This window comes from Bos grunniens, chromosome 5 (genome assembly GCF_055505025.1).
Source record: "Bos grunniens cultivar Pamir isolate PY7600 chromosome 5, Bosgru_T2T1.0, whole genome shotgun sequence".
Taxonomy (NCBI): domain Eukaryota; kingdom Metazoa; phylum Chordata; class Mammalia; order Artiodactyla; family Bovidae; genus Bos; species Bos grunniens.
In genome coordinates this window covers 31652263-31668038 of record NC_141169.1, presented here as the reverse complement: position 1 = coordinate 31668038, position 15776 = coordinate 31652263, and the positions used below count along the sequence as shown (strand labels likewise).

Here is a 15776-nt window from a genome sequence, read left to right as displayed (position 1 = left end):
TCCTGTGGTACTAGGGAGGACCTGGGAGATGAGTTTAGCCAGAACTAGACACAGCCTTCATATTCGTGTATTTATTCTCAGAACATACAAACTCATCTTCTCAGAGAATAGAAAACAGAAATTTCACTGACTTCAAGATGGACTCAGCCAGCTCACTCTGTCCCCTCATCTACTATAAAAACTCCCTGGGTGAGGGACGTCTCAAGTGCACAACACCCCTTGGCACAGGGGCCGTGCACAACTCTAAACAAGGCTCTCGACTTGTTTTATAATCCAAAAGGGCAAACAGCTGTCAAAATGACGATAAGAGTCCAAGGTCCATAATCCTCAGTACCCGATTCCCTGGGTCATCTAGGGCAATGATGGTGCCGTAGCTTAGGCAGTCAAGTCTGTGCCAAAGAAGTCCCAGCCCAGCAGCCAGGTTTTTGTTCAGTCGGAGGCTATGCCAATTGGCTGCCCCTTTAACTGGCAAGAGCTGATGGCCTGATGCAGTCCCAAAGCCCGCCTAAGGGGCAGAGCTGGGCCAAAACCCTGGTAGTTTGTTCTGCCTGCCTCCTAGAGCAGCTTCCTCCCCTTGGACAGACCTGCACTCAGGCCTCAGACCTGAGGGCCTAGGCCAGGGAGTCTGACTGCTCCCTAAGCCCCTGGAAGAGTGAGGGCCTGGGAAGAGATGTGAGGGTCCTGACGAACAGGCTCCAGAGCACGGCCTTGACCCCGGGGCGAGTGTTGTGTCAGGCAAAGATGGTCTCTTCCCGGCGCTTCTTGGTGAGGATGGTGCCTGGTTTGTGCTGGGCATCAGGGTGGTTGGCCAGCTCTGGGGGGCAGGAGGACACCGGGCTCTCCAGAATGGCTTGCTTCAGCTCATAGAACACAGCAGAGTCCTCTTTGGTGAGGAAGGTGATGGCCACACCACTCTTGCCTGCTCGTCCCGTGCGGCCAATGCGGTGGATGTAATCTGGGGAGGGGAAGAAACATCAGTGCACCAGGCCAGATGCCCTGGTGGGCAGTGTCTGAAGCCTCCACTTCTAAAGGCATCCTCTTCCCTGCCACCCCCACCCAGGGCAGTAAACGCAGCTCGTGCTGCCTGACCCTGCAGGGCCCACGGTGCTCTCCCCAGCAGCACTGCTGATGGAGGTCACCCTCTCACACTCGGACAGTGTGGCCCAGCTCCACTCTTCACACCCAGAAGACAAGGGTGCTGTCCCAGGTGCTGAGACAACACACCCAGGTGAGATGAAGGGCAGGGGCTCTTCTCACGGGAACAAGCAACCCCAGGCTCGAGGCTAAGACAGCTGACGGCAGCGGCCCCCTCGGTGGAGATATTTGAGAAGAAGCAGGCAGGGAATCACCCTTTCCCTGGAGTGAAGCTCTTTCCCCTGCACTCACCCTCAATGTTCTTGGCCATGTCATAGTTGACGACCATAGATACATCTTGGATGTCGATACCACGACCCGCCACATCTGTAGCCACCAAAATATCCTTGGCCCCAGCCTTGAGGTTGGACAGTGCAAACTCTCGCTGCTCCTGGCCTTTTCCACCATGCAGCGTACAAGCGTTGTACTGTTGGAAGAATGGTGAGGTGAAGAAAGAGCAATGGGATCACACAGAGACGCAGAAGGTAGGAGGGGGGGACAGGGAGGAAGGGTTGCAGACAGGAGAGGGAGAAGGAAGGGGAAGGAGGCGGGAGAACAAGGGCAAGTGAAGAAGGGAGCAGATGAGCTGAGGAAAGGGATGGGAGAGACGGGGGTGCGGCAGACAGACAGGACAAGGTTAAGGGTAGGGCAATCAGGGTGAGATATGGAGTCAGACAGATGACAAGTAGTGGAAGAGAGAATGAGGGCGAGATGAGGGTGGAAAGCAGGGACCAAGAAATTTAAGGCCGTTTCAGCATTGAGTGGAGAGGACACACCCTTCCCCTCAAACACCAGATTCAGGAGTAAAGGACGCTGATCACTAACATCTCCCTCCTGACCATGCCATCCCCTCTCCCAAAAATACTTCATAACAAAACACTCCAAACCACTCCATTCCACACCCTCAGATCCTGCCAGGATATGTGTCTCCCTGGCCCCAGCCCACCTGGAGGAAAACCCAAGGCAGCTGTGGCTGGCACTGCTGGAACGGACAGGGAGTCATAGCAACTGACCAAGTCCTCTTTATCCCCATCTACCACCCCTTTCCCTCTGACCCTGACTTGTTAAATACTGTAAAGGTTCAAGAATGGGTCGGCATTGAAAGCAGAAGCCCAGGGGGCCTGACTAGCTTCAGAAAGCAGCACCAAAGAGACGAGGCGTTGCCCTCCCCTGCCAGACACACCCCCATCTTCTCCAGGGATTTGGCCAAAACATCACAGCCCTTCTTCTGGTTGACAAAAATGATGATGGGTGGATCAAAGCCTTGCTCCAAGATTGCCAGCAGCTTTTTCCTGGAGAGAAAAGGATGAGAAAAATGACACACATACTACCCCTCCACTCCAAGTGAAATGCCCAACCCTGATCTACAAACACCAATTCCAGAATCTCCAATGCCCGTGGAATTCTGTACAAGAAAACAGAACTCTTCAATGTGGCAGACAATCACCCTCCAGCCACCACTCACACTAAAAAGAGCCCCTTCTCCCTTCTGTTTCCCCTGACTCAGGTGCCCCCATACCTCTTTTCAGACTCTGACATGAGGAAGACTTTCTGTTCCACACGTTCATGGGGCTTGCCTGCAGAACCAATGTATACCACAGCAGGTCGCCGAAGATAGCTCCGGGCCAGACGCTCTACCGCTGGGGGCATGGTGGCCGTGAACATGACTGTCTGTGAAAACAAGAGGTCTAGCCCTGAGCTCAGGCAGACACACCACACATCCCACCATCAGCACAAGCAGCGCAGCCCAAACTAAAGAACAGAAAATGAGCCTGGACAGGAAACAGTGTTTCAGAAAACTGCCCCTCGCCTTCCCACTTCTTTCCTCAGTGGCTACTCAGCAGAGTACTTTCTACCTTATGATAGAAGGAAGGGCTGAGTGATCTGCTAGTACCTGCAGTGGCAGCGGCGTGACTCTCCAGAATCATCTTTCCAGGCTAAGAGGCTACACTGCTAGCACTGTGAGAGGATCATACACGGCCATGCCTCACCATTCTGGAAACATGTACTCTAGCCCACCAAGGGCAAGAAGGGCCCTGGAGCAGGTTTGGCAACTTGCCCAACTTCTCCCGGCCTGGGGAAGCAGCCTTACTTGGCGGTACTTGTGTTTTCCTGACTCAAAGTTGGCCAGCATCTTCTCAGGGTCCTCGGCCTCATCTGTGTCCGGCTTCTGATTGCTGACAGGCATGTGCTCCAGGATCTTCTGGACGTCTGGCTCAAAGCCCATGTCAATCATCCTGTCTGCCTCGTCCAGAACCACATAGGTGCAGCGGCTCAGCACCAAGTAGCGGTTCTCTAGCACGTCGATCAGACGTCCCGGGGTAGCGATCACTATCTGGGGGGCACAGGGGAGTCACGTGTGGCCCCAGCAGGTACCCTTTCCTTCCCCTCCTGTCAAATATCCATCTACTTGGGCAACAGATCCCCAATGCTAAGAAACTTGGCCCCCAAACTCCACTTAGGTTTGCGAGTGAAAATTCCAGAGAACTGCATGAAATCACTTGGATTTTTTTCCTCAGGAGTGAATGGGGTCTCTGGGTCAGGTCCAGGGGTTAGATGGAAGAGGGAACATCAACAGGAACCTTCTTAGGTGGAAGACAGACTAAGTGATACAGGGGAGGGGGTTGGATAGTAGGATTAGGAAGCCTGCAGAAGCAGACTTCCTTGTAAAAAGCTCTCCTTCCCTACCCTGAGAAGAATGCAAAGCAAAATCAATGATGCAGTCTGGCAGAGTGATTAAGAGCACAGCCTTCAGACATGAATCTCAGTTCTGCCCGTCACCAGCTGTGACTCTGAGCAAGTTATTAACTTGATCCTCAGCTTCATCTGCAAAATGGAAGTACCATTATCCATTCTCTTAAGGTGGTTGTGACGGTGATGTGCAAAGTACAATCCCCGGTGCCTAAGTCCTCCACAAATAACAGCATATATCTATAAACCAGCCCCTTTTTTCATTTACTGTACATCTATGGCAGAACTAGAAACAGTTCCGCCCCTAACAGTGGGCTGGCTGCTGGCTAGGTGAACCAACCTCACAACCCATGCGCAGCCTGAAGCCCTGGTCTTCTCTGGAGATGCCGCCAATAACAGCCACAGTACGGATGCCTAGCGGCTTCCCAAACTTGATGGTCTCTTCCTCAATCTGCTGAGCCAGCTCACGAGTGGGGGCCAGGATGATAGCATAAGGGCCCTGGTCGGACTCTTCGATCCTGTGGTAAATGGGGCAGCCCGCAGTTTCATGAGCTTTGGTTCTCATCCAACCACAAACAGGAGCAAGATAAAGTCACTCTTAAGGGCAGCTATGAGAATGGGGAGGGTGGTGGGAAAAGAATGCAACAAGTGCTCTTAAAAATCAGACTCCAGGACAGCCAAGCACTCCAAGGAGTGATCTGTACCAGCAATAAAATAACCATATGCTTCTTTAATATCATGATCCAATTATTCCCTAATATCTGACCCAGGCTAAATAAAGAAGGGGCCTTCTGATTATAGACTTAAAAAGAAGACCAAATGCTCATCTGCCATTTTCACCTTTCCCACCCTGTGGAACCAATGTCGGATGCTCTCACCTGTCAATTTTGGGGAGAGTGGTAATCCAGACCAGCAACGGGATGAGGAAGGCTGCTGTCTTGCCGCTGCCAGTCTCAGCCACTCCAATGATGTCACGATTCTGTAGCCCAATGGGAATTGCCTGACGCTGGATAGGCGTTGGCTCCTGCAGAGACCCAGAGACAGCAGTGGGTACAGACAATGGGTACAGAGTTATGCTACCTGTGCTACTGCTGTCAGGGTGGGCACAATGGGAAGGAACCAAGCAGAGTGAAAAGGTATGGGACCCAAGAAGAAACACAATCAACAAACAATACTTCAGAAACTGACAACAACATCACCTTGGTGCCCACTGGCAGAGGAGGCACCAAACAGTCAAGGAACAAAGTTTTCTGTTCTCAAATTAAGTATGTACCCCCTAGAATCTGGCAACATGTCAGATCTCTGGGCCAGTCTGCTTGTTCTCACCTTGTAGCCACACTTATCAATGACCTCCAAGATGTGTGGAGGCAGAGAAGAGTCTTTCCAGGATCTGATGGGATTGGGGATCTTGCCACCTTTGGTGGTGATGCTGTAGTCCTCGCGGAAGATCCGCCAGTCCCTGTCCGTCATTTCATCCAACTTTTTCTGGGACCAATGCCGATCATCCCAGCGTTGCTTGGCTTCCTTCTTTCGAAGTTTGCGGAGTCTCGCCCTGGAGCAGGACACAGGGAATAAATGGGGTCCATATCCTCCATCTCCTTCCTGTAGACTCACCTGTGCCCCCGCACCCACAGCCCTGATCACTCACTCCTCCTGCTCCTTTTCTTCCAGCGTCCGCCTCTTCTCCATTAGGTCTCCATAGAAACGCGACTGCTCTCGTTTCTGCTGCTTCAGGTCAATGCCTGCAATGAAGCCTCGCCCCAACAACTGTACCTGGTGCCGTTCTTTGTACCTGGGATTGAGACAGAGGAAGAGGAAAAGAGAAGAAGCTGCTAAGCACAAGGCTGAAGGTGTACCAGTTCCCCTTTCGGTCAGAGTCTTCCCCACCCAGAGGGCCGGCTGACGACTGTTTTACCCATCTCCCCATCCCAGCCTATCTCACTCCTATTTCTGTATCACTGATTCTCTCTAGCAACTGCCTAGTTTAAAAGACCTAGCACTGAGGCATGAAACCACTCACAAGGGGTTGTAGTCAATGGAAGTGTCCTCAGACGCATCCCACTCAAAGACAAACTTGCGGTCATTGAGATGCCTTGTCCGGCGCCGCTTCTTGATGCCACCGAGGTAACGCTCCTGCCCAGGGACAGAACACAAAGCCCTTCAAGCAGGAGGCCCAAACCTCACAAACAGAGATCAGAACGGCCACACAGCTAAACCTCATTTGTGTGTGTGGAGGGTGGGGCCAAACCTTAATGGCATGTAGCTCCTTGCTCTTATCCTTCTCCTCCCGGATCTTCTGCCGCCCTTCCTCATCCTCATTCCCGTTGGTCTCCCTCTCCATCCTCTCCCTGCGCTCCCGACGTTCCCGTTCCTGAGGGTCTTCTGCAGACCAAAGAGAACAAAGCTGCAGGAGAACTCAGTGGAAGAAAAAAGAGGCATGGAGATCATCCAAACGACAGACACCAAATGAGTAAAAAGGAAGGGGGGACATTCGTGATACAAGGGGAATGAAGACCTAACAGAAAGAGATGTCTCTCATGAACGTGCCCCAGCCACCCTCTTCCAAACTCAAACAGGTCTCAAGCCCTTCTGAGTGACACCACAATCCTGTCCCACCCTTTCCTACCCCCATCGAGGGCCACGGGGTAAGAAAACGAACCCAACATTTTCCTGCCCAAGTCTTGGAACTGCTTCCTTTTCTTCCTCTCTTCTTCAAGCATCCTCTGCCGTTCCTCCACCTCCTGTTGTCTTCGCTTCAGGGCTTCAGCCTCTCGTTCTGCTTTGGAGAGGAACTTGGGCTACAAAATAGATTACAACTGTTAACAAGGATCTGGGGACAGGGTAGACTCACGTCACTGATGGCGAGATGGCAAAGGGCCCAGAAATACCTGCTCAGGCATTAAATGTGTGAGGAAAACACAAACAGGCCTGGGACCCTGTTAAAGGCTAAACTATGTCTCTCTCAAAATCTGGATGTTGAAGCCCTTAACTCCCATTCCTCTGAGTAGACTGTATTTAGAGACAGAGCCTTTAGAGAGGTGATTAAGGTAAAATGAGGCTCCAAAGGTAGGCCCCACACAGATCTAACTGTATCTTTATAAGAACACTTGGACACACAGAGACACCAGGGGCCTATACACAGAGGGAAGAGCATGTGAAGATGGAAAAGCCATCCACCTAAAAGTCAGGGAGAGAAGCCTCAGAAGAAACAGCCCCATTTGATCTTGAACTTCTGACGTCCAGAACTGTAAGAAGATAAATTTCTGTTGTTCAAGTCACTCAGTCCGTATGTTCTGTCATGGGAATCCTAGGCAACTAATACAGACCCTCAAGCTCTTACCTTGGCCTCAGCTTCCTCCTCAGCCTTTTTTTTGGCCAGAAGTTCCTCCAGGGATAATGGCTGGGCCTGAAGATAAAACACAGGACTTCAGTCCATAGAGGCTCTCTCCCTCTGAAGAACAACAAAGTCAGGCTTAAACTGAAGAGGATGATAAGGGGAAAAAAAATTCTTCCTCTTTTTACCTTAGGCTTCTTATCACCATGTTCATCCTCTTCATCCTTTCTAGAGTCTCTGTCTTTCCGAGATTTAAAATCTTTTCCTCGGCCAGGAGATAAACTTTAAAGCAAAGGAACAGGGGAACAGTCCACATCACTATTTTTTGGCTATGCTGTGAAGCATGTGAGATCTTAGTTCCCCAACCAGGGATCCACTACAGTGGAAGTGAGGAGTCTTAACCACTGGACCACCAGCGCACTCCCCATATCACTGTTACTCTAGCCCCTGGATGAGAATCAGACTGAGCCCCCAAAAGAGAATGGAAGTTTTCCCATGACTCAACAAGGCTGGCCCATGGTCATCCAACAAGTCCTAAAGTTCCTTTTGCAGGCCTGGTCACTCTGCCTGCTCTGAAACGAATGATGGCCCTGTCTTGGCCCCATAATACCTGAATGTCCTTTTCTGAAACCAATCTCCTCTGGGAAGTGGGTCTTAACTACTGATATCAAAAATATTTTCTCCAAACATTAGTCACAAAAAACAATGAAATATTACCATTTGCAGCAACATGGATGGACACAGATTATCATACTGAGTAAAGTAAGTCAGACAGAAAAAGACAAATACTAGGTAATATCACTTATACATGGAATTGCAAAAATAATCAAATCAATTATTTACAAAACAGAAACAGACTCAGACACAGCAAGCAAACTTATGGTTACCAAAGGGGAAAGTGGGCAGGGAAGGCTAAATTAGGAGTATGGGATTAATAGATACACACTACTCTATAGAAAATAAACAACAGGATTTACTTTGTAGCACAGGGAACTACATTCAATATTTCATAGTAACCTATAATGGAAAGAATTAGAAAATATATACGTGTGTGTACTGAAATCACTTCACTGTACACCTGAAACTAACCCAATATTGTAAATCAACTATATTTCAATTAAAAAAAAATTCCTCCAAATAGCAAATGCACATCAGAAGGAAAAAAAAAAGACCCTGCCTTACTTTGTAATGCACAATGAATTCAGCCAGCATGGCCACCACCCACACCCTTCCCAGATACTGCTATATATGTCCTTTGCTCATTCCTCCTTCCTATCGGTCCCAGCAATCTTTTCCCCACATCTGCTATAAGCTTAATATACAAGAGATCTCAAATAACCACAGTGTTTGTTATAAGGATGCTATCCTTCGCCCTGAATTCTAACCTACATATTCAGGGCCTAATAAAAACTTTGTACAGAAAGTTTCCAGAACAAAGACATCAAGATATTGGCACATTAAGCTAACCCAACAAGTACATGTTGTATATTCTGGGTAGGAAACTGAATGGTCTGATGAAGCTATAGGAATGTTCTGTTGGCTGGTAACCTTTTCAAACTAACTTCAAAATTCTAAGAACAAGTGGATCCTCAAGGGGCTGTGACTTCACTAACTGGTTATACATTCTAAAGAAGATGTGTGCCTTCTAAAAGACAGCTCTGCAATAACTACCAATAGGATTCACTGTGGAAAATTCACTTTCCCATGCAGCTGGGCGAGCTGAGATGCAGAGAGGAAGCAGTGAGGGCGTCGCCATAAAGCCCAATCCAACCCGTCAGGTACCTGGATCGCTTGCGGTCCTTGTCCCTTCGGTGCCCATCCTTATCCCTGTCTCGGTCCTTCTTATTCCGATCTCGTTCCTTATCCCGCTCTCGCTCTTTGTGCCGGCGATCTCTGAAGACAGAGCAATTAAGAAATCATGTGATATTTCCTGTGGACCTGCACTGCAGCCCTATCTTAGAAGGTTCCCATGCCCTTTTCTTCCCAAAGTAATATTTTACAAATTAGAAAATGTGTTTCCCAAGAAGTTATGAGAGAATTCTATTAATAAGGTCTTATAGCTCCAAGCGTTACTGCTAAGTATTAATGACAATGATAGGACTGTGTGAAGAGATGAACTATTTTCCTCAATCACTAGGACCTTCATCTTACAAGTTTCTTCTTTACCTTTAAGAGCTACTGGGTCCCAGGTGTAGAGAAACCTATTACAGACTCATGTCCCCATATGGAGGCATCAGAGGAACCAAGAATAAAGGAGTCTGAAATGTACACTCCCTTTCCAGGTAACACACAGCAAGTTACTTTACCTTTCCGTAGACTTGGATCGGGAACGGGAGCGAGAACGGCTGACTCCTCTACGCCTATCCCTTGAACGATGCCGTTTCCTATCTTTAGATGGGGAAGACTTCCGGTCTCGGTCTCTATCGCGGTCTCTGTCAGGAGTCCGAGATCGCTTCCTTTCCTCCTTGGAAGGTGATGCATCACGGTCCTTCTTATCAGCCAGCTCTCCTGCCATCTATCGTGCATAAGACGAGTATTTATTATGTATTAGATACTTTTCTGAACTTTTTACAAACAATTTACTTAATCTCAAAACAATGCTCTGAAGTAGATATAGTGGTGTGCCTGCTTTATGGTTAAAGAAACTGAAGCTCAGATATATAAAGTAACTTGCCTAAGGACACCTGGGCGTTAAGTGTCAGAGTTTCAGGCAGTCTGGCTCCAGAGGCCCATTCTTATTCATTAATACTCTCTCTCTGGGATTCCTTTTTGTACATATTTATTTCCAAAAGTGTACAATAAGCATACCTAATTTTTATAATTAGACTGCAAAAGTATTAAAAAAATGTTACCAAATGAATAGTATACTATCTCTAGAAATAACTTATATTACTTAACTTAGGAATCTACTGTATCTGCCAGCCCACCAGGATCAATAAACTACATCTAAGGGAGATAAGTTCTCTTGAGCGCATAAAGAAAACTCAAAAGAGAAAAAAGGAGTTTAATTTTGAGATGTAGGATTAAGATCAGCACCTCAAGGAAAACCTAAGTTCAAAGAGAAGAGAAACTCACTTTTACACAGATTAAAAGAAATGTACTTCTAGTTATGGAATGGCAAAAACTTGGGTGACAGGTACATAGGACCTCCATGCACTTTGGTTTTAAAATTTCCTGTGAATCTGTATCTTATGGAAACAGTGAGAGACTTTATTTTTTGGACTCCAAAATCACTGCAGATGGTGACTGCAGCCATGAAATTAAAAGATGCTTGCTCCTTGGAAGAAAACCTATGACAAACCTAGACAGCATATTAAAAAGCAGAGACATTACTTTGACAACAAAGGTCCATCTAGTCAAAACTATGGTTTTTCCAGTAGTCATGTATGGATGTGAGAGTTGGACTATAAAGAAAGCTGAGCACTGAAGAATTGATGCTTTTGAGCTGTGGTGTTGGAGAAGACTCCTGAGAGTCCCTTAGACTACAAGGAGAGCAAACCAATCCACCCTAAAGGAAATCAGTCCTGAATATTCATTGGAAAGACTGATGCTGAAGCTGAAACTCCAATACTTTGGCCACCTGATTCGAACTGACTCATTTGAAAAGATCCTGATGCTGGGAAAGATTGAAGGTGGGCAGAGAAGGGGACGACAGAGGATGAGATGGTTGGATGGCATCACCGACTTAATGGACATGAGTTTGAGCAAGCTCCAGGAGTTGGTGATGGACAAGAAGCCTGGAGTGCTGCAGTCCATGCAGTCACAAAGAGTTGGACACGACTGAGCGACTGAACTGAACTGTGAATCTATGATTATCTTAGAATTAAAAATAAGGGAGGAAGGGATGGAGTAGAGCAAGGAGGGAGGGAGGGAGCGAGGGAGGGAGGAAGAAGTGTACCAGAAATCAGAGGTCACAGACGTTCTGACATTCCGTACTCAGATTTTCACAGCCTTGATTATGATCCAGTCCCACAAAAGGTCTGAGCAGGAATTGTTCTGTCCCCATCCTGCCTGGGGGACACTGAACACCATACCATACTGTCAGCTGCCCTTTAGACTACAAAATCTACTTCAGCGAGGTACTAAATTCAGACAGCAAGTCTGAATCTGCCTCTATTCTACGACCACCATCATCATTCCTAAGCCTCGGGATATATTTCTCAAAATTTACTTTATCTCCAAATGGTTCCCATGCAATAACAGTTCCCTAAGCTACAGCTTACAATCCCCCTTTCCCATGTAATTCCTGCCATGTATCTTTAAGAAGGGAGAATAGGTAAAGAAGAGAAAAATGAACAAGTAGCACTTTAAAAAAGTTGGAGACAACCTATTTTACCTCAGAATTGCCAGTACATCATGCACAGACCATGGACATTATACTTATTTCTCTTTCACTTATAGCCCTCAGAAAACAATCAGAGGAAAGGCAATCCTGGACATCACCATTATTTCAACAAATACTCACTGAGTACCTGAGAGGTGCCAGAAACTATTCCAGTACTAGAGATACAGCAGGAAACAAAACAAAGCCTCTGAACTCATAATGCTTAAATTCCAGTGAAGACGACAGCAGTTCGGCAGAAAATAAGAGAATTTCAAACAGTATAAGTGCTAATAAAGAGAACAAAGCAGGGTGTGTGATGGGGAGCAGCATGAACAAGAGGGCTCTGGAAAGAATTTTTTAAATGACATGTAAGCTGAGATTTGAATGATGGGAAAGAGAGAGTCCATAAAAATCAAGGAAAAGAATTTATTGTGTAGAAGGAACAGCAAGACACTGGGGCAAGAGCTAGCTTAGCATGTTTGCTAACTAACAATAGACACGCGTGGAATTCCCTGGTGGTCCAATAGTTAGGCCCTCACAATGCCAGGGCCAGGTTCAGTCCTTGGTTAGGAAACTAATATCCTGCAAGCTGTGCAGCACTGCCAAAAAAATAGACTCATGTGGTCAGGAGTGGCAATGACCAAGGGGAAAACTGGCTCAAGATGCGTTCAAGGAGGTAGGCAGGAGTCAGATCACGGAAACGTGTTTTAGAGCAGGCTAGAAGAACTTGGATTTTAGTTTAACTGCAGTGGGAACCTTAGAAAGGTGTTAAACCGGAAGTAATATGGTCTTATTTTACATTTTTAAAGAATCACTTTGGTGACTTGCAAAAGGCAAGAATGCACACGGAACCACTGAGAATGCTATTATGGTAGTCTAGACAAAAGATACCCCACTCCAGTACTCTTGCCTGGAAAATCCCATGACGGAAGGGCCTGGTGGGCTGCAGTCCATGGGGTCGCAAAGAGTCAGACATGACTGAGCGACTTCACTTTATTTTTTCACTTTCATGCATTGGAGAAGGAAATGGCAACCCACTCCAGTGTTCTTGCCTGGAGAATCCCAGGGATGGGGGAGCCTGGTGGGCTGCTGTCTATGGGGTCGCACAGAGTCGGACATGACTGAAGTGACTTAGCAGCAGCAGACAAAAGATAACAGCGGGGACCTCTCTGGTGGTTCAGTGGCCAAGAACCACCATCTGCACTCCCAGTGCAAGGGGCCCTCTGATCCTTGGTCAGGGAGCTAGATTCCACATGCCACAACTAAGAGTGTGTATGCCACAACTAAACAATTCCTTGTGTCGCAACTAAGACCGGTACAGCCAAATAAATAAATAGATATTTTTAAAAAGGTAACAGTGGTTTGTTCTAGGAAAGTGAGAGTGGAGATGGGACGAAATAGAGAGCCCCAAGGCAGATTCTGAAGACAGAGCTGACAGGACTTACTGATGAAGGGAGGAAGCAAAGAGGAGACACACTCAAACTCCTATATGGCCTGACCAACTTAAATGGCTCACAGCGCCGTTAGCGACTGCAGAAGACTGGGGAAGGAGAAAATGTAGGAAGAAATTTAATGTTTCATTTTGATCACAGTGAATGTAAGATGTCAGTAAGAAAACCAAGTAGCGATTCCAGGAAGGCAGCTGAAAATGCAATTCTGGAACTTAGGAGAGAGTTGGAGACAGTAATGTGAGTTATCAATATACAGATGGCTTTTAAAACCATAGGACGCTAAATGATTATTACCTAAGTAGGCATTCTAGTTAGGAAGAAAACAGAGGAGAGGACCCAGGGACTTCCCTGGTGGCCCAGTGGTTAAGAACTCACCTTTCAATGCAGGGGACACAGGTTGGATCCCGGGTCGGGAAAGTAAGATCCCACATGCTACACAGCAACTAAGCCCACAGGCCACAACTAGAGAGCCCAAGCGCTGGCAAGAAAAACCTACACCACACCGCCCCCGCCCCCCGCCAGGCTAACTGCAACTAAGACCCAACTCAGTCATAAATATATTTTTTAAAAAAAGAGGACACAGGATTAAGCTCCGAAACACTGTAACATTTAGAAGTCAGGCGTAGAAGCCACAGAAGAAAACTAGAAAGAAACAATAGCCAGTGGAAAAGAAGAAAAGATAGTAAAGTATACCATGGAAAGAAGAAATAGTAAGGTATGCCATCACAGAAGCCGAAAATGTGTTTCAAGGAGGGAATGCTGATCTGTGTCAAGGGGAGAAAGACTGGAAGATAAAGGAGTCACCCTCGCCTTTGTAAAAACAGAGATGACAAGAGCTGGCATGGTGAGAGTAAAAGCCCGAGTGCAATGAGTTTAGAAGAAAATGAGAAGTGCAAATAAGCAGACAGTAAACACAGGCAACTTTTATTATAGGTTCTACTCATCACAAACCTCCGGATCTTTGAGTTCCTCAGTGCTTGCAGGACAGAGACAGTCTTTTTTTTCATTCAATGAAGTATGCATTTATCAAACCACCACCATATGCAAGGCACAGTGCTAGGCACAGTGTGAGTTACAAAAGGAAATCAGGAAGATCCTGTCCACAGGAAGCTTACAAAACAATAGAGGATATGAGGCACATACCAAGATGCAGGCTCAGATGAATTATTGCAGGAGTTCAAAGAAGTTTCCTTTCACTTGAAAAAGGAAATCTGCAAAGAGTGTAGAGGAAGTGGCTCTTGAGTATTAAAATGAAGGTAGAATCTGAAGATGTGTAATTGAGGGTGCCGGAAAGAAGTCATTCCCGGCAAAAGAAATAATACAGGAGGCGCAGAGGCGGGAAAGCATGACTAGTTATGGGAGAAAAGCCAAAGTTTCAGTTTGGCTGGAGCAAGGGCTACTCCAAACATGAAGGAGTAAGATCGGACTGAGGATATCACGGGTGCTGTGCGCATGGGCAAAGGTCTGACCCGTAACACCGTCCAGGGACCTGCCCTATCCCCGCCGGAGCCAACACTCCCACTGGGGCCCGAGCCCCTTCCCTCCTGCTGGATAGATCTTTCCAAGCTCGTGCCCTTTCCCTATGGCGTTCTTCCTCGCCTCGTCCCAGAGACAGGGTCGACCGCTGTACCCTCATTCTCGCCTTCTCTGCAGGCTCGTGGAAACCGCTTCCATCGCCCGAGACTCACCACTCTTGAGCCCAAACCGCCCAACGCGGCCTCAACGTCGCCGAGTAGTCGCCATCTTTCCCGTTTCCTGGTCGCCGGGCTGCTCCCTCGGCCGCGCGGCAAGCCGGGAAGGCGAGTTCCTGGTCCTGGGCAGCGCAGGCCAACAACGCATGGCCGAGAACTACCAATCCCAGAATGCACGGCGCGAGCGCCGGTCCCGGGACGCGGGGGCCGCTGGGCAATGTGGTTTGTCAAATATTTGAGTCTGTGGGAGCAAGAGTTTTTCATAGGTCGACTTTCATCAGAAGGTTATTCTCTCTGTGGGCGCAGCCCTCCTGGAATATGCTGGTTTTCCTGGAAACTGTAATTAACGACATCATGGCCGGTGGCTTACAACGGAGAAATTTAAGGCTTTCCTTACATACGAACTCCGGGAGTTGGTGATGGACCGGGAGGCCTGGCGTGCTGCAATTCATGGGGTTGCAAAGAGTCGGACACGACTGAGCGACTGAACTGGACTGAACTTATACATCAATAGCACGTAGTTATAACTAGCAACTATACTAACAGCAATAAATACTTTACCATTTGTGGAAAAGCCGGTTTTTACAAAAAATCTTTGAGATAGATTATTAGCCCCATTTTACAGATGGACAAATGAAAATTTAAGTTACAGGAGCAGCCTAGTATTTACCAGTGAGGGTGGGACAGTTCATTGTGTGAGACTATCCCAGCTTTGGGAGAACATATTAACAACCCTGGCCCCGTCAGTAACACCGTAGTTACTGTTACAACATTTTGAACATTTTGAAATGAGCTCACACAATGGATTGCACCTCTTGGAAAGACAGTATCTTCCGGGCTGTGGCATCTGGTTTTCTAAACATCCCAGATAGGACCTGCCCTTTTCACATTCTTGCTCTTTGGAATCTCGCCAGTTGTTTGGGTTATCTTAATACTTTTTATTCTTTCTCTCTCTAGTTCCCTCTCTTCAGTCCTCCAATGAGCTTTTTTTCCCCAAAAACTGTACTTTCATTTTGTTTCTCTTTGGTCTTGTGGTTAATAATTCTACCTCCCTTCCTCCCCAAAACAAAAATCTTGACAACTTCTAGGACGGTTTTGATAGATGCGTTCATGCTAAGTCGCTTCAGTCGTGCCCGACTCTTTGCAGCACC

The 15776-nt window shown here is 47.4% G+C and overlaps 1 protein-coding gene across 4 annotated transcripts; it reads right to left on the bottom strand.

Annotated features, from left to right (window-relative positions):
* Positions 1-56: 56 nt before the first annotated feature.
* Positions 57-14706, bottom strand: DDX23 (DEAD-box helicase 23). Of its 4 annotated transcripts, none has more exons than XR_015163700.1 (18): positions 14623-14706; positions 14078-14145; positions 9466-9674; positions 8942-9052; positions 7348-7441; positions 7166-7231; positions 6485-6623; positions 6074-6207; positions 5846-5958; positions 5474-5617; positions 5152-5377; positions 4704-4849; positions 4166-4433; positions 3227-3469; positions 2654-2805; positions 2318-2426; positions 1387-1561; positions 57-955 (listed from the first exon to the last, which is right to left on the bottom strand). XR_015163700.1 is itself a non-coding variant. In XM_086399682.1 (18 exons), the coding sequence occupies exons 3-18, from the start codon at positions 9672-9674 to the stop codon at positions 732-734; spliced, it is 2463 nt and encodes an 820-aa protein (XP_086255808.1). In that variant the 5' UTR covers positions 14078-14145; positions 14623-14706; the 3' UTR covers positions 57-731. The 4 variants fall into 4 exon arrangements, 2 of the variants coding, with proteins under 2 accessions (XP_086255808.1, XP_086255807.1); XM_086399682.1 differs by having other exon boundaries at positions 4166-4343; XR_015163699.1 differs by lacking the exon at positions 14078-14145.
* Positions 14707-15776: the final 1070 nt, after the last annotated feature.

Coding starts and splice junctions, on each gene's coding strand:
- DDX23 (XM_086399682.1), bottom strand. CDS start 9,674: ATGGCAGGAGAGCTGGCTGATAAGAAGGACCGTGATGCATCACCTTCC. Junction 7,232..7,347: donor ATGGTGATAAGAAGCCTAAG/GTAAAAAGAGGA, acceptor TTTTATCTTCAG/GCCCAGCCATTATCCCTGGA. Junction 1,562..2,317: donor AATCCCTGGAGAAGATGGGG/GTGTGTCTGGCA, acceptor TTCTTCCAACAG/TACAACGCTTGTACGCTGCA.